Source organism: Nansenia antarctica, assembly GCF_963989245.1.
Source record: "Nansenia antarctica genome assembly, chromosome: 14".
Classification (NCBI taxonomy): Eukaryota; Metazoa; Chordata; class Actinopteri; order Argentiniformes; family Microstomatidae; genus Nansenia; species Nansenia antarctica.
In genome coordinates, this window is record NC_137684.1 from 15,021,045 (window position 1) to 15,039,703 (window position 18,659).

General features: G+C 46.2%; 2 protein-coding genes across 2 annotated transcripts in view; both read left to right on the plus strand.

Annotated features, from left to right (window-relative positions):
* bend7 (BEN domain containing 7) overlaps window positions 1–6,788 on the plus strand; it is a gene marked incomplete at both ends in the record, with an annotated part of 11,410 nt that extends 4,622 nt beyond the window's left edge. Inside the window, 7 exons of the mRNA XM_080544620.1 lie at window positions 1,920–2,050; window positions 2,461–2,568; window positions 3,043–3,160; window positions 5,049–5,162; window positions 5,426–5,470; window positions 6,453–6,494; window positions 6,745–6,788. Coding sequence (XP_080400746.1) covers window positions 1,920–2,050; window positions 2,461–2,568; window positions 3,043–3,160; window positions 5,049–5,162; window positions 5,426–5,470; window positions 6,453–6,494; window positions 6,745–6,788 — 602 coding nt within the window. The remainder of the gene's footprint in view (window positions 1–1,919; window positions 2,051–2,460; window positions 2,569–3,042; window positions 3,161–5,048; window positions 5,163–5,425; window positions 5,471–6,452; window positions 6,495–6,744) is intronic.
* A 3,356-nt stretch (window positions 6,789–10,144) lies between these two features.
* Window positions 10,145–18,345, plus strand: sephs1 (selenophosphate synthetase 1). Its single transcript, XM_080545426.1, has 10 exons — window positions 10,145–10,162; window positions 12,363–12,518; window positions 12,928–13,024; window positions 13,166–13,269; window positions 13,947–14,054; window positions 14,300–14,454; window positions 14,779–14,869; window positions 15,248–15,347; window positions 16,983–17,195; window positions 17,537–18,345. The coding sequence occupies exons 2-10, from the start codon at window positions 12,423–12,425 to the stop codon at window positions 17,749–17,751; spliced, it is 1,179 nt and encodes a 392-aa protein (XP_080401552.1). The 5' UTR covers window positions 10,145–10,162; window positions 12,363–12,422; the 3' UTR covers window positions 17,752–18,345.
* The last annotated feature ends 314 nt before the right edge of the window (window positions 18,346–18,659 follow it).

Consider the following 18,659-nt stretch of genomic DNA (forward strand, 5'->3'; position numbering starts at 1 on the left):
GAACGGCAGAGTCACTACCCATCTTCCGCCGTAGACTGAAGACCCATCTCTTCAGGTTACATCTTAACTGCTCCTCCTGAGACATCTTCTGACCCTCACCACTACGTCTCCTAAAGACACCCGCTTTCCCCTCTACTGTGTCCCTAAGAACTTATATTGCCCCCCTTGTACTGTTTCTCAGTTTCTCCAGAAAAAGAAAAAAAAAGAAAAAAGTTTTAGTAGAAGGCGATAATAGGGAGAAGGTTTTTCCTTCTATCAGTGGCCCCGGGCCCGAGCTAGAGTACTCTTCCTGCAACGAATGGTGGACTGCTGATTCACATGCTTAGTATTCAAATGTATTGATTGTAAGTCGCTTTGGAATAAGGCGTCTGCTAAATGCCAAAAATGTAAATGTAAAATGTACTACTACTACTACTACTACTACTGCTACTAGCGCTACTACTACTACTACTACTACTACTACTACTACTACTACTACTACTACTACTACTACTACTACTACTACTGATACTACTACTACTATTACTACTACTACTACTACTACTACTACTACTACTACTACTGCTACTACTACTACTACTACTACTACTACTACTACTACTACTACTACTGCTACTACTACTACTACTACTGCTACTAGCGCTACTACTACTACTATACTACTACTACTACTACTACTACTAATAATAATAATAATAATAATAATAATAATAATAATAATAATAATAATAATGATGATAATACTACTACTAATAATAATAATAATAATAATAATAATAATAATAATAATACTATTACTACTACTACTACTACTAATAATAATAATGATAATAATAATAATAATAATAATAATAACAACACTACTACTACTACTAGTACTACTGCTACTACTATTATTACTACTACTACTACTACTACTACTACTACTACTACTACTACTACTACTACTACTACTACTACTACTATTATTACTACTACTACTACTACTACTACTAATAATAATAATAATAACACTACTACTACTAATAATAGTAATAATAATAATAATATAGTATTGTTATTAATAATAATATAGTATGCACACATTGATCTTATGGTGTTAAGCTTTTAAATAAAAAGCGTTAATACAAAAGGATTATAAGATAAAACACCTGTATCAAAAGATATTGACAGGACGGTCACAGCTGTACATGCGCTGGTTAGATAGAACAGATATGTTTAGATAAGTGCAACAGGAACGACACATGCATTTAATTTTCCCTTAAAGAATAGTGACACTACCAGTTACAGAACCCACAACCCCTTTTTAATAATCCTGATAAAAGAGTACACAAATAGAATCTCTCATTTCATGATCTAACACTGTTACCAGCTAAACGTAAGCTAGAATTAGCTAGCATGACATTGCAACAAATGACACATTCTAGCTGGCCACATTAGGACTTGTATGGCTGAATTGGCTAGCTTTTTTAGCCTTCATAGAAACTCATTCACAGTAGCACCAACGTTAACTTTTATACAGTTTCTTTTGCTCATACTGTTATAATATACAAACCAGTTTGGAAATGAAATATTTGCTTAAAACGGTAAAATAACCTGCTCTCAGAATATCTCTCTCAGACTGAGGAGCAGGCGGACTAAGTGACACTTTCAATTCTCGTCAGTACTGATCTCAAAGAAAATACTCTGCCCGCAAACGCCGTGTTTCAACACACACACACACACACACACGCTCGCAGACACGCACGCACACACACACACACACACACACACACGCTCGCACGCACGCACGCACACACACACACACACACACACACACACACACACACACACACACACACACACTCACACACAACACACACACACACACCACACACATACGAAGCATCACAGCAGATGTGTTTCCCTCTCTCTCCCAGGGTTTCAGGAGAAGCCAGAGCAGAGCCCCCCCTGCCCCCGCCGCCCCGCCCCCCCCCCACGCTGCCGCCCCCGCAAGAGGAGACCCGTCTACAAGGTGGCGCCGCTGAGCACCCCCAGTAAGGGTGCCGCTGTCCTCCACCCGCCTGGGGGGAGGAGGGAGAGGGGGGAGGGGGAGAGAGAGAGACCCTTACCCACTACCTCACCCTTCTTACCCCACATCTCTCCACTGCCAGGGCAGAATAAGCCTGAAGACTCACTCTCTCCTCACTACGGTCAGCCCTGTGTTGTACAGACCTCAGAGGTATAAGTAGTAATTTCCCTCTCCCTCCCTCTCCCTCCCTCTCCCTCCCTCTCTCCCTCTCTCTCTCTCTCTCTCTCTCTCTCTCTCTCTCTCTCCCTCTCTCTCCCTCCCTCTCTATCTCTGTCTCTCACTCTTTGGAAGTTTGTGGGCTATGAGGTGTATATCCTGAGATATCCTACTGTACAAACTGCTCTTCTCCTGTGTGTGTGTGTGTGTGTGTGTGTGTGTGTGTCTCCCAGTCTGAGGTGCGCCTGGCAGAGGACTATGATGTGTTCATCCCCAAGGCCCAGCTGGATTCTATCCTGGTGAACTACACTCGCTCCGGCAGCCTGCTCTTCAGGAAGCTGGTGGGTTTTACACTGTGATCATGATCAAACTTACATTTGCATTTTGCTACATGTAAATAAGGTGGACTTGGTTCTACATGTAGATAAGGAGGACTTGGTTCTTGGTTTATGTGCTTTACATTGATTGGGTAGGATGTTGTGATTGTTAGAGAGGTGTGTGAGAACAACTTGTACAGAAGCGACTCCTTATTTGGGACATGAAATTAATGAATAAAGTGATTGATCTCTTAACACATTGGGAAATGTGGTCCTCTGTGACTCAGGTGGTAGAGCATGGCACTAACAGTGTAGGTCAGTAGAGCATGGCACTAACAGTGGAGGTCAGGTGGTAGAGCATGGCACTAACAGTGCTGGGTTGTGGGTTCGATTCCTGCCGGGACCATATAGTATATAGTAGTGAAAAATGTATGATGCACTCACTGCAATGTAAGTCAGCTCAATGGCATAATGTTACATGATAATGGTATGCCACAGGTGTGTGCCTTCTTTGACGACCCCACCCTGGCTAACTCTCTGCCCAACGGCAAGAGGAAGAGAGGCCTCAACGACCACCGCCAGGGCCTGGACCAGAACATAGTGGGAGCCATCAAAGGTAGGAGACAGAGAGAGAACAACATGACAGGGGGAAATGGAGGTTGATTTTGTAGTAACAGAGAAATGCACTATTTAAACTATTATGCATTTATAAAGGTAGTAGTATAAAGAACCTTACAATACGCTGTCAGGTCACACACTGTTACCTGGATACTGCACTACCTCTGACTACAGTAACCACTACAGTAACCACTACAGTAACCACTACAGTATACCTGTTCAGTGTGTTCCTGAGAGGGGAGTGAGAGTGTGTCTGGTCCTGAGGGAGAGTGAGAGTGTGTCTGGTCCTGAGGGAGAGTGACAGTGTGTCTGGTCCTGAGGGAGAGTGATAGTGAGAGAGAGTGATAGTGTGTCTGGTCCTGAGGGAGAGTGATAGTGTGTCTGGTCCTGAGGGAGAGTGATAGTCTGGTCCTGAGGGAGAGTGATAGTGAGAGAGAGTGATAGTGTGTCTGGTCCTGAGGGAGAGTGAGAGTGTGTCTGGTCCTGAGGGAGAGTGATAGTGTGTCTGGTCCTGAAGGAGAGTGATAGTGTGTCTGGTCCTGAGAGGGGAGTGATAGTGTGTCTGGTCCTGAGGGAGAGTGATAGTGTGTCTGGTCCTGAGGGAGAGTGATAGTGTGTCTGGTCCTGAGGGAGAGTGATAGTGTGTCTGGTCCTGAGAGGGGAGTGATAGTGTGTCTGGTCCTGAGGGAGAGTGATAGTGTGTCTGGTCCTGAGGGAGAGTGATAGTGTGTCTGGTCCTGAGGGAGAGTGATAGTGTGTCTGGTCCTGAGGGAGAGTGATAGTGTGTCTGGTCCTGAGGGAGAGTGATAGTGTGCCTGGTCCTGAGGGAGAGTGATAGTGTGTCTGGTCCTGAGGGAGAGTGATAGTGTGTCTGGTCCTGAGGGAGAGTGAGAGTGTGTCTGGTCCTGAGGGAGAGTGATAGTGTGTCTGGTCCTGAGGGAGAGTGATAGTGTGTCTGGTCCTGAGGGAGAGTGATAGTGTGTCTGGTCCTGAGGGAGAGTGATAGTGTGTCTGGTCCTGAGGGAGAGTGATAGTGTGTCTGGTCCTGAGGGAGAGTGATAGTGTGTCTGGTCCTGAGAGAGAGTGATAGTGTGTCTGGTCCTGAGGGAGAGTGATAGTGTGTCTGGTCCTGAGGGAGAGTGATAGTGTGTCTGGTCCTGAGGGAGAGTGATAGTGTGTCTGGTCCTGAGGGAGAGTGAGAGTGAGAGAGAGTGATAGTGTGTCTGGTCCTGAGGGAGAGTGATAGTGTGTCTGGTCCTGAGGGAGAGTGATAGTGTGTCTGGTCCTGAGGGAGAGTGAGAGTGTGTCTGGTCCTGAGGGAGAGTGATAGTGTGTCTGGTCCTGAGGGAGAGTGATAGTGTGTCTGGTCCTGAGGGAGAGTGAGAGTGTGTCTGGTCCTGAGGGAGAGTGATAGTGTGTCTGGTCCTGAGGGAGAGTGATAGTGTGTCTGGTCCTGAGGGAGAGTGAGAGTGTGTCTGGTCCTGAGGGAGAGTGATAGTGTGTCTGGTCCTGAGGGAGAGTGATAGTGTGTCTGGTCCTGAGGGAGAGTGATAGTGTGTCTGGTCCTGAGAGAGAGTGATAGTGTGTCTGGTCCTGAGGGAGAGTGATAGTGTGTCTGGTCCTGAGGGAGAGTGATAGTGTGTCTGGTCCTGAGGAGAGTGATAGTGTGTCTGGTCCTGAGGGAGAGTGATAGTGTGTCTGGTCCTGAGGAGAGTGATAGTGTGTCTGGTCCTGAGGGAGAGTGATAGTGTGTCTGGTCCTGAGGGAGAGTGATAGTGTGTCTGGTCCTGAGGGAGAGTGATAGTGTGTCTGGTCCTGAGGGAGAGTGAGAGTGTGGTCCTGAGGGAGAGTGAGAGAGAGTGATAGTTTCTGGTCCTGTGCTTCAGTGTTCACAGAGAAGTACTGCACTGCACACATCATAGAGAAGCTCCCTGGCCCCCGAGACTGGGTCCAGATTCTACAGGACCAGATCAAACTGGCCAGGAGACGACTAAAGAGAGGTGCGTGTGTGTGCGTGTGTGTGTGTGTGTGTGTGTGTCTGTGCGTGTGTGTGTGTGTGTGTGTGTGTGTGTCTGTGTGTCTGTGCGTGCGTGTGTGTGTGTGTGTCTGTGTGTCTGTGCGTGCGTGTGTGTGTGTGTGTGCGTGCGTGCGTGCGTGCGTGTGTGCGTGCGTGTGTGCGTACGTGCATGCATGTGAATAGTAAGTAGTTTGTTTATATGTGCGGTTGTGTGTAGCTGAAACTCTGTTGTTTTGTGGTTTGCAGCAGAGGCTACAGACCTGAAGGACATCTTCAGCAGACCTTGCACAGGTACCAACCTCACTCCCTTTTCTTTCCTCCTCTCTTCTCCCTCACTGTCCTGCCCCCTCCTCCACTACCTCAATCATCTTTCTCTCTTCTCTCCCCTCACCCCTCTTCTCCTTCTCTCTCTCTCCTGTCTGCCTTCTTCCCTCCTTTCTCTCTCTCCCCTGCCTGTTTTATTGTCCTTGATTTGGATGGCTCTATCATTGGCCCATATGTCTTAGTCACGCTATCCCCGCGACATCTGACATTCTCATGTTAGCCATCCAAAATGTCAGCTAATTAGCTTCAAACCACGGCCTCTCTCCTACTCCTGCCTCTAGTTTTTTTTAAATCCTCCTCTCTCTCCCTCTCTCTGTCTTTCCTCCCTTCTTTTTACCTCTCTCTCTCCTGACACCCCCGCCACTTTCTTCTCCACCCCACCTTGTCTTTCACTCCCTCTGTGTCTCTCTCACCCCCCAATCTCCCTCTTTTTGTCTCTCTCTCTCTCAATCTATCTATCTCTCTCCCTACCCCCCTCTCTCCCCCCCCCTCTCTCTCTCTCTCTGCATCTCTATTACCTCAGCTGTAGCTGTCCAACAGCTCAGTGAGAGAGGTGTGGGGGAGAGAGGGGTGGGGGAGATGGAGAGGATTCAGAGGATGAACTATACTGCACTGACCTGAGTTCACCAGTATTAAAGCAATATACCATATGATATGCAATATTACAGCTACTATATATATTTGGTTTAATCAAACTCTGTACAGTCACAATAATATTGTTGGTAATATTACATCACACTTTCCACAATATGCAGAATCCGCACACGCTTACGTAGCGAGGGTTATTTACGTAGCGAGGGTTATTTACGTAGCGAGGGTTATTTACGTAGCGAGGGTTATTTACGTAGCGAGGGTTATTTGCGTAGCGAGGGTTATTTACGTAGTGAGGCTTATTCTGTGGGGTTTTTCTGTGGTTATTAACATAGACATGTGTGTCTGACTTCATTAGAATCTCTTCAGCGGTCTGAAGAACGGGCGTCACTAACAACAGGTAAAATAAACACACACACACACACACATACACACACACACACACACACACATATACACACACGTCCACGTCCACGTACAAACACACACACACACACACACACATACACATGTACAAACAAACACACACACACACACACACACACACACTGCATCGTGTTGCAGCTAATTTAATGATACAATTGTTGAATTTTAGGATCTTTTTATTTCATTTGATCCAATACCAGATCCTCTGCTCTCCTCCCCTCCAGGCTGTGACCTCAGCAGGCCAGCAGGAGGCAGCGTGACAGGCTGATGGGCTGCAGCAGAGGCCGATACTGAACATGCTGATAGTCTGTGTTGCTTCTCTAACGTGATGCGTTGTGCCACCTTAGCCATAGTCCACTTTGGAAGGCTTAGTGTTGTTTTACAGCTGTGACAGGTTTGTATCGTGGTTGTGAAGGAAACATATTCATACAGTGACCAAATGAGATAGCTTCCATGGACTGCTTTGTTACACACACACACACACACATACACACACACACACACACCCCACACACACCCCACACACACTCACACACACACACACACCCACACCCACACACCCCACACACACACACACCCTACACACCCCCCACACACACACACCCCACACACACACACACACACACACACATGCACTACGCATGCGCATAGTTGCACACACTGCCTTTGTCTCTCTATGACTGTTTGTCTGGAGAAAGAGATGGAGAACCCCCCATCACTATGCCTGTGTCATAAGCATGACATCACAGATGACATCACAGATGTCATTACCAATCCTAACAGTTACTACAAGGGGTTCCCGACACAAACAACTTGTTAGGAGTTCAATTGAAAGACTAACACTGTAAAGTGTGAATGTTGGAGGTCTTTACTCATTAGAGCTTGTGTGCAGGCAACAATGGTTATCTGGCACATCATCATCATTAGAAAGGTCAGCAGGCAGGAGGTTAAGACATCAGACTTATGACATACTTATGACATACTTATGACATACTTATGACATACTTATGACAGTCAATGTAAACTATGATGGAGGATACCTGCCTTTAATCGTCTGTGCTAATGTGACTTACTATGTTACAGCATTAAAGGCACAATCCGTTGACTCTCTGTACTGTGACGGTCAGATAAAGTAATTGAGGCTGAAACAGAACTCACACAGACACACAGAAACAAACATAGTTTGACTCGTTCCAATTAGGATGGCCTACAGTCCCCTTAGCCCGTTAGCCCTCCAGCTCCTCGTTAGGGTTACGCCGGGTGCACACAGGGCCATTGCGTTGCACCGGAAGTCATTAATCTCAATGGGGCCGTTGCGTTGATCAGTTGCCTTGCTCTGCATTGCGTTTCTTGACCGTCAGGGTGCGGCAATCAGTCAAAAAAATTCAGCTTTTTGCATTGCGTTGGATCCGGAAGTAAACCGGAAGTAGTTTCTTGCCCGGAGCTCTCGCCTCAGATTTTAAATCCTCAATTTTGGCCGCCATTGGCTAAAATCTGTAATTTGGCTCTACAAGTGTTAATATGTCATTTTATGAAGTTTTTATATGTTTTCAGGCAAGAAAGTAACCATATATATTCACAAAATGTGTCCAGTTTATCAAAATAACCTGTTTATATATCTGATCTGACGTTTTTTTCCCCACTTCTGTGGGAAACTTCGCTAGCAACACGAGTAGAGTTGTTGCGTCTGCATCGCACGTTGAAGTACGTCAAGTCCATCCCAACAGGTTGCGCCAGAACGACGCAACGCAATGGCCCTGTGTGCACCCGGCGTTAGGGTTAGGGTTAGGTTCCAGCTCATCCTCGTTGGGGTAACATATTTTTTACCAGCGGCAACAATACGGATTGGGCCTTTAAATGACTGTTTATGATCCAGTATACAATGTGGGGTGTAATGTTCTGTGCAGTATTCTGTGCCCTGCTAACCACTGTGGCTATCACATCTCAGTGCCATTAATGTAATTAATGTAGTTAATGTAGTTAATGTGACCATCAGTTGTTTTTGGTTTATTTGTGCTCATTGTACAACCTGCCAATACACTTTTGTGTACTAAATGTGTATACAAACTGTGTGTGCATCAATAAATGTGGAGTCTATAACAGCACTCTGTGGTGTCGTTTGTTTTCAGTCAGGATAGAAGATGAACATGCTAACATGCTAGCAATGTGGCCGCAGGTGAACACACCTGATGACTGGGAATAAGAGAATAAGAGAAAACTCTGTAATTTCAGCATTTATTTACCAGGTTAGTCTCATTGAGATAATCCAGGTTAGTCTCATTGAGATAATCCAGGTTAGTCTCATTGAGATAATCCAGGTTAGTCTCATTGAGATCAAATCTATTTTCCAAGAGAGACCTGGTCCAAGACAGCAGCATGGGAGAACAGCAGTTCAGACACTACTCAAACGTAGAACACACATGATACTAACAAACTGCAGACATAACACATTCATCCTCTCTGCTCCAGTGAGGAACGATCCTAGATCTAGACCTCTACATCCTAGATCTACACCTCTACATCCTAGATCTACACCTCTACATCCTAGATCTAGATTTCTCTTGTTCATCTGCACTGATGTGTGGGAAATAATGGAGTTAAGCATACAGTATACGGTACTCTCTCTCTCTCTCTCTCTCTCTCTCTCTCTCTCTCTCTCTCTCTCTCTCTCTCTCAAAGTAAAAGTAATTTGTGTTATTTCCAAAATTCAAACATTTATTTTGATTATTTTATTTAATTATCATTGAAATTAATTATTATGACCGATCATGATTCTGCTATGGATATCATTATACTCTGTAAAGGGTGATTGAAATAGAAAACAATTTAGTATATAAGTATATATAATATAAGTAATAGTAAAATAACCGACTTTTAAAAAGATTCAAATAAATGCAAATCCATGAAATCAATCGAACTCAAATACAAATATGAAAGTAGCACGGACACATGCACGTACGCACGCACGCACGCACGCACGCACACACACACACACACACACACACACACACACACACACACACACACGCACACGCACAGTGTGGTCTTCTTAATTCTTAACGGCAAATTGAACTGATGAAAGTTCAAACTCATGATTTGATTTTAAGATGATCTATAATTGTGGGTATGGCAAACCCCCTATTGCAACAAGAGCACCTAAACAGACCATGACAATTAAAAGTCATACTAAACTAATATCCATACTTTATTTCACAAACAATATCATATTTAACAAATATGTTTTTTTGAGGAAATAAGATCTGTATAACATATTGGAGGGAAAACACTAAATTAAAGGTACAATCCATTGTTGACTTTTTATTGCCAGACTTTGCAGTTCTTTAAAGGGGAGGTAAAGGCGCCAGCCGTCTTTCGAGGACCCTTTATGATCTCGTGCTTTTACCTCTTTTATCCCCTGAAAGTTCTGACTTTTACGAAGTTGTGGTGTATTCAGACTGGTATATATCTATTTAAATCATCCATATCTGAAGACATATTAAATGTAATCTAGTTGGTTATTAAACATGAAACACATTTGAATGTATTTCTGTCAGGCGATCTTTACGGGCACCCGATTAACTCCCGATGCATGCTGGTCCCGTCCCTGCTCTTGTATCGGGGAGACTCCGCAAAGATAAACCGGTAAGGATAAACTGAAGAGGGCAATTAAAGGGGAAATGTAACACGAATATAACTCTGCATCGGTCGTTTGAAAGCAAACGGGGCTACTTTGAATATTTCTTAAGCAGCACATGATTGCAAACGTTGTGCAAATTGCACGAGTGGGGTTATTTTAACGTTTCAAAGTGTGTTGTTGCACATCTCGCATGGCGCGGGAGACGAAAGGGTTAATTTTTTCCACCGCCGACATTTTCACGCTCTGCTCTCCCGGTGGCTTCATCGGGAAATAAAATGCTTTAACGTTTTAATGTTTTTCCTTTTTGTTATAAACAATCACGTACGCCCTTCTAAAGTATTCGGTTTTAATAACTTAATACTCATCCGCAGAATGTGTCATTTGATTTCCATCCGGCTAGATTATATAACTCATTGATAATATTTGCAGGCCAGCGAACGTTTGGGCTGATGAGCATGAAACCAAAGAGCTGCAGGGAGACAGGAGAGGAGAGCAGAGAATATGCAGTATGCAATACATGCAATATGCAGGGACAGGAGAGCAAAGGAGCCACACAGTATCAATGTCGGCGGAGAATAAATCGCTAACTTTCTGCTATTCAAGTTGGCTGCAAAATTGTGCGTTATTGTAGACTAGAGCATGCGCATGCGCACACTTCATCTGCTTCACGTTGCGCTGTTTCTGTTTCTGCAGGGCTCAGAACGCCCCTCTCCTCTGGGCCCCCGAGTGCAACACTGTTATGTCTGAACTAACCCCCGGGTATGCAATGTGCTGCACAGCTAGTTGAGTTCACGTGGGGGTGCAAACATATATCAGCAACATGTCGAACCGTGTAGTTTCAGTGTTCCTACATCATGTAAACACGCCAGTGAAACGTGAGAGCACAGAACTGAATAACGGAGATCGACTAGTGAGGTCTGGGTGGGAGTCCTTGGTGCACGTGCGTCACTGGGCAAATGAGCAGAAGAAACGCGCGTGAACTAATAATGAACTGATAATGAACTGATAATGAACTAATAATGAACTGATAATGAACTGATAATGAACTAATAATGAACTGATAATGACCTAATAATGAACTGATAATGAACTAATAATGAACTAATAATGAACTGATAATGAACTGATAATGAACTAATAATGAACTGATAATGAACTGATAATGAACTGATAATGAACTAATAATGAACTGATAATGAACTAATAATGAACTGATAATGAACTAATAATGAACTGATAATGAACTAATAATGAACTGATAATGAACTAATAATGAACTAATAATGAACTAATAATGAACTGATAATGAACTGATAATGAACTGATAATGAACTGATAATGAACACTGTTATGGAGACACACTATGTCCTCCTGGCTGTGTGGTGTTCTATGCAGAATAGAACACGGTGGGTTGGACTTGTCCCACCTACAGTTGCTAGAGAGGTGGGGTCAACTGGCTTTGAACAGGTGTCAACCAGTGGTGCACAAAATAGCATAATCATGAGTTCACATGCTTTGGATCATTGTAGTTTTTTTGTTAACATTAAGCACTCATACTTTGAGTAGGCCTAATTAACGTCTGCAATCTTTGTTCAACATACTATTTTGCCCAAACATTCAGGCTTCGCAGCATTTACCAGCTGTGTTGTTCTTGAGTAGGTATCCACACACTGAGCTGTCTAACCCAAAGCAAAGCCCTTGTATAGACGGGGTGGCTGTGTCTCAGGAGGTAGAGTCGGAGTCTAATGATCGCAAGGTTGGCAGATCGGCGGTTCGAGCCCCGGCTGGCCACATGTCGAAGTGTCCTTGGGCAAGACACTGAACCCCACAATTGAACCCCAGTGAGCGGGCCGGCGCCTTGCATGGCAGCTTGCCGCCATTGGTGTGTGAATGTGTGTGTGAATGAGAGGCCGTTGTAAAGCACTTTGGGGCAGCAAAAAAGGCACTATATAAGTGCAGTCCATTTACCATTACCATTTCACATACAGCACTGTAATCATTAGAGAGGCCTGGGTCTGTTTAAGTTCCCTGTCGGAGGCATTAACGGTCTTCATGATTTGTAAACATTAGTCTCTCTTAACCATTTCAGCTAACTCTCAGGTTACATAAGTTATGCAACAGCTGAGTGTTAATCATTTCTCTTCCAGTGTCCCTCCTCCTGGCTGACTATGTTTCTCAACACTGGTGCTTTTCTTCTCCATCCAGATTAGTGACTGTTATCCCCCGGGAGAAGAGGTCTGTAGCTGACCCAGCATTTCTCCAGCCATGTCTGTGAGGGAGTCGTTCAACCCAGAGAGCTATGAGCTGGACAAGAGCTTCAGACTCACACGCTTCACTGAGCTCAAGGGAACGGGCTGCAAGGTGGGCGGGGCTACGCTGTCATCATCTGATAAGACACAGAAATGTCACATTTCATATGAGAAGAATGAGAAACCAAGAATATGATATTGTGGATTTTTGAGTTCCACCAGGCACCTACTTAGTTTGACGCGGTGGCTTGGGGTTAGGGTTAGTTAGGTGGCTTGGGGTTAGGGTTAGTTAGGGTTAGTTAGGTGGCTTGGGGTTAGGGTTAGTTAGGTGGTTTGGGGTTAGGGTTAGTTAGGGTTAGTTAGGTGGCTTGGGGTTAGGGTTAGTTAGGGTTAGTTAGGGTTAGTTAGGGTTAGTTAGGGTTAGTTAGGTGGCTTGGGGTTAGGGTTAGTTAGGGTTAGTTAGGTGGCTTGGGGCTACACTTTGGAGGATTGTTCTGATTGTTGCTACCATGACCGTCTAGGTGCCCCAGGACATCCTACAGAAACTTCTGGAATCCCTGCAGGAGAACCACTACCAGGAGGATGAGCAGTTCCTGGGGGCAGTAATGCCCAGGCTGGGTACGCCCGCCTCACACACACACATATGCACTTATTCATGTCTAAGTATTTACTGATTATACTATAGTAATTATTGATTCAAATACTTTTAGAGAAAGATACACAGATATACAAAGATCAATCTGAATGTGTTCTGTGCAGGCATCGGAATGGACACCTGTGTGATCCCCCTCAGACATGGGGGCCTTTCGCTCGTCCAGACGACAGACTACATCTACCCCATAGTGGACGACCCCTACATGATGGTGTGTGTTCCTCTCCCTATAGGACAATAACACTACATTTTATTTACCCTAATCACCTCACAATGATTTTACGGGACAGAAAAGATGTTGTATGCAGTTGACATGGTAGTGACATGGTAGTGACATGATAGTGACATGGTAGTGACATGGTAGGATTAGAAGTGACATGGTAGGATTAGAAGTGACATGGTAGTGACATGGTAGTGACATGTTAGTGACATGGTAGTTACATGGTAGGATTAGAAGTGACATGGTAGTGACATGGTAGTGACATGGTAGTGACATGGTAGTTACATGGTAGGATTAGAAGTGACATGGTAGTGACATGGTAGTTACATGGTAGTTACATGGTAGTTAGATGGTAGTGACATGGTAGTTACATGGTAGGATTAGAAGTGACATGGTAGTGACATGGTAGTGACATGGTAGTGACATGGTAGGATTAGAAGTGACATGGTAGTGACATGGTAGTGACATGGTAGTGACATGGTAGTTAGATGGTAGTGACATGGTAGTGACATGGTAGTTACATGGTAGGATTAGAAGTGACATGGTAGTGACATGGTAGTTAGATGGTAGTGACATGGTAGTGACATGGTAGTTACATGGTAGGATTAGAAGTGACATGGTAGTGACATGGTAGTGACATGGGAGTAACATCTCTTCTTCCTGGGCAGGGGCGGATCGCCTGTGCCAACGTGTTGAGTGACCTGTACGCCATGGGGGTGACGGAGTGTGACAACATGCTAATGCTCCTGGGGGTCAGCAACAAACTGACAGACAAGGTAAAAACGCACGGCAACACACGTTAACTTCCACATTTGTAGTAACTCCTAGGATGCACCGCGGAGCATTAAAGCCCCACGATAGGCCACACGTTAATACAAGACAAATGTTGCTACAGAATTATTTTGATAGTGTATTTTCTCGTCCCCGTCACTCCCCCCCTCTCCCTCCCCCCTCCCTCTCCCTCCCCCCTCCCTCTCCCTCCCCCCTCCCCCCTCTCCCTCCTCCGCTGTTCCCCTGCCAGGAGAGAGACAAAGTGATGCCGTTGATCATCCAGGGGTTCAAAGACGCGTCGGAGGAGGCGGGCACGTCTGTGACGGGCGGGCAGACGGTCTTGAACCCCTGGGTGGTCCTGGGAGGCGTCGCCACCACCGTGTGCCAGCCCAACGAGTTCATCATGTAAGATCGGCTTTCTTCATCACCGCCTTATACTGCCTTTCCCTCTTCTCTTTCCTACTTTGTCATTTCTCCTCCCTCCTTTTCAGTCACGTGACGTGTTCTGATACCACGACCTCTTTGATCGTGTGACACATGCGTGTTGTTTTATGTGATGCTAATGCTAGTCCTAGTGATGCTAATGCTAGTCCTAGTGATGCTAATGCTAGTCCTAGTGATGCTAATGCTAGTCCTAGTGATGCTAATGCTAGTCCTAGTGATGCTACTGCTAGTCATAGTGATGTGACGGTGTGTGTGTGTGTGTGTGTGTGTGTGTGTGTGTGGCAGGCCAGACAACGCCGTGCCGGGGGATGTGTTGGTGCTGACCAAGCCGCTGGGGACGCAGGTGGCCGTGGCCGTGCACCAGTGGCTGGACATCGTAAGTCTGACCTGAACCCTGACCCTGACCATAACCCTGACCCTGACCTGACCCTGACCCTGACCATAACCCTGACCCTGACCCTGACCTGACCCTGACCCTGACCATAACCGTGACCTGGACCCTAACCCTGACCCTGACCCTCACCTGAACAGCTCTCACCTGTAGTCCTTCCCAGAAGAGATGGATGTTTTAGAAAGGAGAATCTGCCCCCTCATCCTTGTTTCTGTGTCTCTCTGCCCCCCCCCCCCCCCTCATCTCTGTGTCTCTCTGCCCCCCCCCCCCTCATCTCTGTGTCTCTCTGCCCCCCCTCCTCATCTCTGTGTCTCTCTGCCCCCCCCCCCCCCCCCCCCCTCATCTCTGTGTCTCTCTGCTCAGCCTGAGAAGTGGAATAAGATCAAGCTGGTGGTGACGCAGGAGGACGTGGAGCTAGCCTACCAGGAGGCCATGATGAACATGGCCCGGCTCAACAGGACAGGTACACACACACTCACACACACACACACACACACACACACACACTCACACACACACACACACACACACACACACACACACACTAATTATTATTACACAGGGTTCGACAGTAACGCCGGGTTTGTTTGCGTGAGCCCGACGACGCTGCTGGATCCTGGATATAGGCACCAGACCAGACTAGATGATCGTGGAGTGAAGATATTTTTTTAATTTATTTTTTTAATTTGTTTTTCAGATTTTATCCCTTTTTCACCCAATTTGGTAGCCAATTTAACCCAACTTAGCATCCAATTATCCCCTGCCTATTGCATAGGATCCGCCGCACGACCCCGTGGCCGGCAGTCCCAGAAGAGGCCGCCAGGCAGACTAGCTGACTGGCTCCTCGAGCCCAGCACCGTTATTCCGGCGCCCAGGGGGCGGTGTTGCGCGACGGATCCTAGTCCAGAAATACTCCTATACCGCCCTCGGAAGCGGCCGCCCAATATGCCGCTTCCCGTGTGCCTCGGCCATATCTGGATCTGGCGAGCCGGGATACGAACCCCGGCCCCGGTGGGCAGCATGCACTAGTGGCCAGTGCGTAGACCGCTACACCACCGCGGGGCCCGTGAAGATATTATTAAAGCGTATGCGATGCGACGGGTGATCGACAGGCGCGTACGCTTTAATAATATCTTCACTCTGCGATCATCTAGTCTGGTCTGGCGCCTATATCCAGGATCCAGCAGCGTCGTCGGCCTCACGCAAACAAACCCAGCGAATGTTTTACTTGCTCCAGACAAGCGTTACTGTCCAACCCTGTTACATCATGTTCTGGCTATCCTGGTCATGTGACTATGGTGGTGGGTCCAGTAGCGTGGTCTATCCTGGTCATGTGACTATGGTGGTGGGTCCAGTAGCGTGGTCTATCCTGGTCATGTGACTATGGTGATGTCCAGTAGCGTGGTCTATCCTGGTCATGTGACTATGGTGATGTCCAGTAGCGTGGTCTATCCTGGTCATGTGACTATGGGCTGATATGCTAGCAGAAGACCTGAGAGCTCTATTGGGCTGATATGCTAGCAGAAGACCTGAGAGCTCTGTTGGGCTGATATGCTAGCAGAAGACCTGAGAGCTCTATTGGGCTGATATGCTAGCGGAAGACCTGAGAGCTCTATTGGGCTGATATGCTAGCAGAAGACCTGAGAGCTCTGTTGGGCTGATATGCTAGCAGAAGACCTGAGAGCTCTATTGGGCTGATATGCTAGCAGAAGACCTGAGAGCTCTGTTGGGCTGATATGCTAGCAGAAGACCTGAGAGCTCTATTGGGCTGATATGCTAGCAGAAGACCTGAGAGCTCTGTTGGGCTGATATGCTAGCAGAAGACCTGAGAGCTCTATTGGGCTGATATGCTAGCGGAAGACCTGAGAGCTCTATTGGGCTGATATGCTAGCAGAAGACCTGAGAGCTCTATTGCGCTGATATGCTAGCGGAAGACCTGAGAGCTCTATTGGGCTGATATGCTAGCGGAAGACCTGAGAGCTCTATTGGGCTGATATGCTAGCGGAAGACCTGAGAGCTCTATTGGGCTGATATGCTAGTAGAAGGTCTTTCAAATATGGTGGTAGTAGGTCATTAAAGCCTCTCTCTCCCCCCGCAGCGGCAGGGCTGATGCACACCTTTAACGCCCACGCGGCGACCGACATCACCGGGTTCGGAATCCTGGGTCACGCCCAGACGTTGGCACGGCAACAGCGGAGCGAGGTGTCGTTCGTCATCCACAACCTCCCTGTGCTCGCCAAGATGGCCGCCGTGTCCAAGGCCTGCGGGAACATGTTCGGACTCATGCACGGCACCTGCCCCGAGACATCAGGTGTGTGTGTGTGTGTGTGTGTGCGTGCGTGCGTGTCTTTTTCTGTATATCTGACTCACTCACTCACTCACTCATTCACTCTCTCTCTCTCTCTCCCTCCCCCCCTCTCTCTCTCCCTCCCCCCCTCTCTCTCTCTCCCCCCCTCTCTCTCTCCCTCTCTCTCTCTCTCTCTCCCTTCCCCCTCTCTCTCCCTCTCTCTCTCTCTCTCCACATCTCTCTCTCTCTCCATCCATCTCTCCCTCTCTCTCCATCCATCTCTCCCTCTCTCTCTCCATCTCCATCTCTCTCTCTCTCTCTCCATCTCTCCCTCCATCTCTCTCTCTCTCTCTCTCTCTCTGTAGGAGGTCTGTTGATCTGTCTGCCTCGGGAACAAGCGGCTCGTTTCTGTGCTGAGATCAAATCCCCCAAGTATGGCGAGGGTCACCAGGCGTGGATCATCGGCATCGTGGAGAAAGGAAACCGCACCGCTCGAATCATCGACAAACCTCGGATCATAGAGGTGGCCCCTCAGATCTCCAATCAGAATGTCAACCCCACCCCTGGCGCCACCTCCTAATCCTTCCCCACTGCAACGCAGACCAGAAACCACAGAACTCGGACGAGTTTCTATTAGATGCATCTAGAAACATCCTAGAGTGTACAATTATACATGTGTGTGTGTATGTGTGTATATATATATATACATACATACATACATACATGAACCACCGGGTTGGTGTGTATCTGAGCCTGCTCCAGACTATGGCCTTATGGGCAGGGCATCACAGCGGACTCACTTTAAAAAAACAAACCTTAAGAATAGAACAAAAGTAAAAAATACATTTGCCTTTTGTGTCTGTTGTATTCTGTTACGTTAATTGAAGATGCACCTTATGGGCAGGCACCTTCTGGTTCAAGAATATGATAGTGATGATGATGATGATGATAGATGATTATCCAAAACTGTTGATTCATTTTGAATCTTTAGGAGAATCCTGATGTCTATTGCCTCTTGTACTCTTTTTAAAGGGTGCCATCAACAAGCACGTGTAACCGATGAGTAGCGAGATAGCGTTTTTGTTTGTCCGTTCACTATATGTACAGTTTAAAGCCTAGTTCTACTTCAAAGCTGTAACCTTTGCCTTGAATGATTAATGAAAAGTTGCTTTGATGAGGAGAAGTATGAACATATAAGGTTTGCTTTTTTACTTTCACTTTTTGTATTTTCCCCCAACAAATAAATGGAATAAATAGAATAAGTAGAGGTTTCTCATTTGCCCACTGTCTTACCAGAGCAACATAGTGATATCTAAACGAATGCATGATACAATTTCACTCCTATTCATAATGTACAGAACTTGTAAATGAGAAGAATTATAGTCTATATGTCATTACAAGTTCAGTAACTTGAGTGTCATGTCTCTGATTTCACAGAGTAGGCTTTGGACAGATGGTTCAGCTGTGCAGCTGCTATACTGTCAATGC

Bases quoted from the DNA above. Each gene is read 5' to 3' on its own strand.
- sephs1 (XM_080545426.1), top strand. From the start codon at position 12,423: ATGTCTGTGAGGGAGTCGTTCAACCCAGAGAGCTATGAGCTGGACAAG. The intron at 13,270-13,946 runs GTGTGTGTTCCT...CTTCCTGGGCAG, and splicing joins TGGACGACCCCTACATGATG to GGGCGGATCGCCTGTGCCAA. The intron at 15,348-16,982 runs GTACACACACAC...CTCCCCCCGCAG, and splicing joins GGCCCGGCTCAACAGGACAG to CGGCAGGGCTGATGCACACC.